General features: G+C 44.7%; 1 protein-coding gene across 2 annotated transcripts in view; it reads left to right on the top strand.

Annotated features, from left to right (window-relative positions):
* Positions 1-1,035: 1,035 nt before the first annotated feature.
* GCLC (glutamate-cysteine ligase catalytic subunit) overlaps positions 1,036-7,112 on the top strand; it is a 47,665-nt gene continuing 41,588 nt past the window's right edge. For both annotated transcript variants that reach the window (XM_025890550.2, XM_025890549.2), the window contains exon 1: positions 1,036-1,634. In XM_025890550.2, coding sequence (XP_025746335.1) covers positions 1,485-1,634 — 150 coding nt within the window. In that variant the 5' untranslated portion in view covers positions 1,036-1,484. The remainder of the gene's footprint in view (positions 1,635-7,112) is intronic.

Below are 7,112 nucleotides of genomic sequence, written 5' to 3'. Positions count from 1 at the left end.
TACTACCCTATATCCATTCAGCAGTTAATGAGTACTTACTAAATGTTAACTTTGTAGTTGATGGAAGTGGGTACACACTTTCTGGCCTCAGTACATATGTGATCTAGTTGCTGTCACTTTTTCCCTCCTTGACACATCATCACTCTGTCAACACAGATTTCTGCGGGTGAGGTACCTCCTTTCTCTTTCACACCAGGATAGGGTCAACGCCAGTTGTTTCTAGTATCTTCTCCTTGGTAAGCTCACGTGAACATCATTTTAGTCACATACTGGATGAATATTAGGTTTGGATGAGGGATATGCTTTTGGAGATGATTCCTTCAAAAAATCCATCCGGAGACGTTGACAAAGTCCCTTTCGTTGCAATGAATGGTGTCTGGGCCATCCAAAGACTTTATCTCATCAGATAATTAATTTAGAGAATACACAAATGCTTGTAATATTTACACATTGTATATACAGAAAACTTGTAGACAAATCGATTCCTCTTAATAACCAGGTAATTTATTGGCCATAGATTCTGCATGTCTGCATCGTGCACACTCTTACAACATCCATAAAAGATAGAATTAATATAATTTTACACCGGTACGGAAAGAGCGTGCCCAAGATCTCACAGTAAATAGTGGAAACTAGAATTTAACAAGTGTTTCATCTGACTCCCAAGCTATGGAGTTATTACCATACCCTGCAGCTCTCATCTGTTTTTTATAAGCGTGAGGCCTTTTCTCACCTCAAAAAGAATATGGTGTGTTGTTATTAATTCCAAAAACCAAATTTTTTCCGCAACACAAAGTTTATCTCTTTGGATTAGAGAACACAGGTTTTTACGTACCTCCTTTGCTTAAAGCATGCGAGACCTCACTCGCCCCCGCCCCTTTGACTCCGCCCCAATCACGCCTGCGCACGCCTCCTCCGAGGCCTTCTTTGAGCCTCTTTCGGCCCTCGGCCACGCCTCCTCGCCTGCACCGCCTTCTTTCCCCGCCCCCGCCCGTAGTCTTTAAAATCCGGAGCGACGGATCGCGCTCTGGAGCTGTGAGTCGATAGGAAGACTGGGCATGCTCTGTGGCGGCGCAGGTCTTGGTCACAAGTAGGAAGAAGCTAGTGCACGACACCGGTAAAGAGAAGCGAGAGCCGCTGCCGCACAGTGCCTGTGGGGTCCGTCGCCGCCGCCTGGGAGCAGGAGCGGGGCGGGAGCCGGAGCGGGCAAGGGGCGAGGCCACCGGGCCGAGAGCCGCCCAGCCTGCCCTCCCGTCCTCTGCCTGTGTCCGCGCGGCGCGCCGGACCCCTGAGTCGGTCACCTGGGCAGCAAGGACCCCGCGCAGGGGAGCGGAGCGGACCGTCCCTCCGCCGGCTGCGGCCCAAGGGCGCCCCCGCGGGGCGGAGCGGCCGCTGCCGCCGCCGCCTTCTGCGGGCAGCTGAGTGTCCGGCTTGCGCCTGAGCGAGCGGCCGCCGTCAGCCCCGAGGAGAAGGAGGGGGCAGCCATGGGGCTGCTGTCCCAGGGCTCGCCGCTGAGCTGGGAGGAGACCAAGCGCCACGCCGACCACGTGCGGCGGCACGGGATCCTCCAGTTCCTGCACATCTACCACGCCGTCAAGGACCGGCACAAGGACGTGCTCAAGTGGGGCGACGAGGTGAGCGCCCGCGGCCTCCGCCCCCGCCGGGCGCCCCTGTCAGGCCACTCCGCCTCTCCTTTGTTCGGCGAGGCGCGCCCCGCGCCCCCACGGCGGTCCGCGTCCTGCGGTGCGCCCCGAGGGTCCCCAGATGCGTCTCCGCCCCGGCACGCTGTTCCTACCCTCACCGGGCGGATGTCCGGGGCTCTCCCGAACATGGGGCCCTGCCGGAGCCTTCTCACTAGACTTCTCTATCCCATTCATTCATTCTTAGGATTTTCCCTTCATTCAACAAATGGGTTAGGCTCTGGGAGGGTGCGAGCGTGAGCAAGTGTGACATTTGGTGCTTTCAGGAGTTTTCAGTCTGGTATATCTGCCGGCCGCGTATCGCGATCTAGCGTCAGGTGTCAAAATGCGCTTTTCGGATCAGTGAGAAAGGGACCAAGTTGTCCTAGAACGGCCTTGCTGCTAGCAATCAGGTCTTCAGGATGTTCGCTTCTGCCCCATCGCATGCAGGTTACTTTTAAAACCCCAGCTGCTTCTCATGGGCTTTCTCGCACTCTCTACGCCCTTCCTCACCCTCCCCGCTTCACTTTATAGGCATAGAACAGATATTACGGCTCGGTGTTCCTAAAGGGGAGGAAACTTCTTGTTCCTGTTTAATTCTAAATGGGAACTCTTGAAGCCTCGCAACTGGGCTTTGTTGGTGCCTTTCCGAGGCCTGGATCCAGTGTCTAAACTTTACAAATCAGTGTTTCAACATGTGTTCTGCCTAGAGCTGAAATGTCTTTGCCTTTTCAGTTTGTTGAACCATTGTTTATTGGAATGATCTGGAAAGCATTGCCCCCTTTAGATTTAGTTTTCTTCTGCCAAATCTTTTTGTGCTCTCCCTTCCCGTTTTTAAAAAGTCACATGTAGATGCTATTTAAATAATTAAATGCTTTTTTGGAAAGTGCATCTCTTTTCACCATTTGTGTTCCGTGGCTTGCTCAGGTGTAAATTTCTTTTCTCTGATGTTACTGCCCTTGACCCAAGCGTCAGGGTGGTGCTATGCCAATGCAGAATCTGTTTCCTCACAAAATTAGTTTGTTTCTAAGGTTGGGAGATAATTTTGCTTTTTACAGTGGAATTGTGTTTTAAGTTAGAAAAGTATAATAGTAATTCACATTTATACTAGAAGGGGTTTGTTATACTTTGGACAGAAAAGGGGTACAGTATTGTGTTTGGTAATTCTTCAGTTTTATTCTAAAGTTCCTTGTTGCTTCATAGCATCTGACACTGTGTATATTCATTTATGTATTGTGTGCATTTAATCTGTCTTCTATCCCCGACCCCCTGTTTTTTTTTTTCTGCCCCACATCTCTTTGCTTCTTCCCCCCCTAATAAACCAGCATCTTTTGGAGTGGGAAATTTACTGTCCAACAGAAACCATGAAGTAGAAAAGTTATCTTAGATATTAAAAATAACACACTTCTCATAACTTTAAATTCTGCTTCAATTATGTATAGGGGTGGAGTGTAGAATTTTCAAGAAGAGTAAAATTCCTGCCCGCAAGTGTTGACGGTCCAGTCGGAAATAGGCAGCCTGACACATAGGGAAGAATTCAGATTGTGAAGGCTGCTCAGATGGTTAAAGGAGAAAAAAAAAAAAAAAAGCCTTGCTCTACTTTTTACTCGTGAAATGGCACTTAACCTTAGTCCGCTGAAGTTGGTTCTTCCTCCCATCCCTGACCTGTGGTATTGCAGAAACGAATTCTCCGTTGTGGTATCTCTATGACTGGGCGGGGAGGAGGTGAGGTTTTGGAAGAGGGTGGGGAGTCTCATGCCTAAATATTTGCTGATGCCTCCAGTATCAGGTCAAAGTAATCGCTCTTACGTTACAGAACATTATTTTTCACACTGCAGGTCATGATCCATTAGCGGGTTGAGAAACACGTTTAGGTTCTCCATAGACATTTTTTCTCTCCAGAACTTAAAAAAAAAAAAAAGTGAAATGGAATTGGATGAAGAGGGACCACTTTGTCATAAATAGCAAGTATAGCATGTCAAACTTTTGAGTTATTTGAGGGTGCATGTGAGCAGGTCTGTATTGAGTCGCATGTAAATTATTTTTTTAAAAAAGATTTTATTCATTTGAGAGAGAGAATGAGATAGAGCATGAGGGGGGGAGGGTCAGAGGGAGAAGCAGACTCCCCGCTGAGCAGGGAGCCCAATGATGCGGGACTCGATCCCGGGACTCCAGGATCATGACCTGAGCTGAAGGCAGTCGCCCAACCAACTGAGCCACCCAGGCACCCCGCACGTAAATTATTTCTTAGTATGGTTGCCACTTAAGGAGTTTGAAAGCCAGACTCTCACATTTATCTTGGGAGGCTTCCTTGATGAGCTGAGCCTTTGAAAAAGAGCAGGAGAGAAGTTAACTACTCCAGTGTTGGCGCCATTGCGTACGCATAGGAACTCACGGATCACATCTGCCGAAGTAGAAGTCTGTAGGCAAGGCCAGGCAGCAAGCATGCGTGTATCGTATGCAGAAGCCTTGAGAAGTAACTGAGAAACAGGCTGGGCAGATAAAAGTGGAGAAGGGTGTGGTGGGTGGTGTGGCCCTGGAGATGGAGGATGGCCTCGCCAGACCGAAAATGGTGTTTGAGATGTGATATGTTGGACTGCTTGGTGTGATACCAAATTACTGCTTTTTGTGGGAAGTTTTGGTCTTAGAAGCTTCCTCCTTGCCCCCCCCCAAAATAACAAAACCCTTAAAACTGTGGTTAGGAGACCCTGCCACTTTTGGAAATGCTCAGCCCTGGTTACTAGGACAGTATTTATATCTGGTAGTGTTTATCAGAACCCTGGATTTGTATTCCAGGGCCTGCCAAACTGCCTGTGTGATTGTGAGCCTCAGTTTCCTCTTGTGGAAAATGACGGGGTTGGACTCTCCTAGCTTTTATTGTTTGAGTAAGAACAGTTTCAATAAGATTTTTTCTTTAAATGTACATATTTCAAACCAGAATGTTACTTTTTGAAATTCACCTGCAGATAGTCTTTAGACTGTTGAGTAAAGCCAAGGCTGCCACCAATCGCTGTAGTAAAAATGGGTTGTATTTTAAAGGTGTATGTCTGCTGGGCTTTTGGAAATCAAAGGTATTTTCCTGTGACAACCTTATGAATGTGTAGATTCCCAGATCAGCTTAAAGATGCATGTTTCACCTTTGGTGTAACAGGTCCTAACCCTAGCCACCGTTTATGGTTTCTTTAGGAGATAGTTCTAAGTCCTGGGTTGCCGGGAGAACAGTTCATTCTGCCCCAGGATGGGGACTGGGGGGGAGAGATAAGATGGTTCTTCTTGGGTGCTCGCTTGCCTGCTAAGCATTCTACGTATGCAGAAAAGAAAGCACTTACCTTTTCACAGCTGACAAAAACTTTTCAGGTGCAGATTTTGTTTTTAACTGGAGTGTGCAGTAAGTACAACTTTTGAATTCACTCTAGTGTTAGCTGCCCGCTAGGCCCTTTCAGCTACTTAACAGCAGAGGCATTATCAGAATTGAAATCTGTCTGACTTCAGGTCCATTTCTTAAACACGTAATACTAGGTTTTGGATTATTTACAATGTGTATGAGATTTCATCTAATCTCCTTTTACAGAGTTCACGCTACAGGTTGTAGAGGTGTCAGAAGACATTTAAAAGCAAATGTATAGTTTTTCTAATTTTTTTAACCCAGTGTAGTGGCTCTTAAAGTTAAGAAGGTGAATTGTCCTCTAGTTAGCAGAGAGGTGCATGTGAACTTAGGAGAATATATGTCCTTAATATTTGAGTGTGTTCTTACCATGCATAAAGCCAATAAAACTGGGATGGGATATGTTAAGGGCTGATATGTCATCCATTGAGTTTGAAGGACAGATTTGCCTGTGTAGGTTAAGAATGCTTAAGTGACTATTTAGAAAATGCGTAGCTTGTTAATAAGCGTATGATCCTATAAAAAATATAACTGAGCTATAAATCTAGAATGGACAAACACATTTTCATTTGAGTGTAAATTAATGTGTAGCTTTGGACAGATTGCTTTATCTCAACCACAGTTTTTTTTATCTATAAAATAGGAATGATAATGCCTTATAGGATTTTGAAGATGAAATGAGATAATGCTGGTGAAATGGTTTACAAGTAAGTGCCTCGCCTTTTGAGTGAAGACTCATAAATGGTAACTTAAAATATTCGCTTGGAAGTTCTTAAATATCTGTTTATCTCATTTAAATAGCCATGGTCAAGCAGACTCTTAACAGTAGAGCATAAACTGAAGGTTGCTGGAAGGGAGGTGGGGGCATGGCTTTAACAGGTGATGGGGATTAAGGAGGGCGCTTAGGTTGAGCGCCAGGTGTTTGGAGGTGATGAATCACTAAATTCTACACCAATATTACTACTAACTACCTTGAAAAAAATAATTAAAAAAATAAATGGCGGGCGCCTGGGTGGCTCTGGCGTTAAGCGCCTGCCTTCGGCTTAGGTCATGGTCCCAGGGTCCTGGGATCGAGCCTGCTCCCGCGGGAGGCCTGCTTCTCCCTCTCCCACTCCCCCTGCTTGTGTTCCTGCTCTCAGCTGTGTCTCTCTCTGTCAAATAAATAAAATCTTTAAAAAATAAATGGCTGTGGTCATTGGGGAATGGGGCATTCCGTGTATGTGGGTATTTTTTTAACCAGTTAACTTAAATTTGTTTTTTCAGATAGAATTATATTCCATTAGCTTAGTTATTTTTGATGGTGTTGATGGTATTTGAGAACTATAGTATTTCTAAATTGCATTTTAAAATCTAAATTTTGTCTTAAAAATGCATTATTGGACACTGACTAAAATTAGATATGGAGTACAAATATTTCTTGATAGTCATTAGGAATGTTCAGGTTTCTTACATAGGTCATTGAGTATTTTGTGACCTATAAAGCAAAGTTTTATCTTTCACTTTGCTATCACTGTGGACATTGTTTTAACAGTATTTATTATTCACCTGTCTCTAAAGCACAGTGGTGAAATCAAGGAAAAATAAATTTGTGTTTCTGAACTTTTTATATACTCAAGGCATCTGAATGTGTTGTTAAATTTAGAAAACTATATTGGGGGCATTACTGACGTTGCTGGTATTGGATGGGCCATATTCTCAAGCTTGCTAGTTAATATTCTCTGTTTATACATACTTTAACCAAGTTAGGTGGGTTTTTATAAACTCTAACACCTTTATTTTGATATAATTGACATACAGTAAACTGCACGTACTTAAAATATACAGTTTGCTAGTTTGATAAGTTTTGATAGATGTATATACTTGTGAAACTACCACCACAATCAAAATAATATACATCATCTCTAAAAATGTCCTTGTGCCTCTTCCCAATCCCCCTCTTCCCTCCCAACTTCCACAGGCAACCACTGATCTGCTTTCTGGCACCATAGTAGACTTTGCATTTCCTCGAGTTTTATATCTAGGAAATCATAAAGCATGTACTTTTTTGG

This window comes from Callorhinus ursinus, unplaced genomic scaffold (assembly GCF_003265705.2).
Source record: "Callorhinus ursinus isolate GAN/ISIS: 27379988/994484 unplaced genomic scaffold, GSC_fseal_2.0 scaffold22, whole genome shotgun sequence".
In the NCBI taxonomy this organism is placed as follows: Eukaryota; Metazoa; Chordata; class Mammalia; order Carnivora; family Otariidae; genus Callorhinus; species Callorhinus ursinus.
The sequence above is the reverse complement of the archived record's forward strand: the minus strand, read 5'-3'. Positions and strand labels throughout refer to the sequence as shown.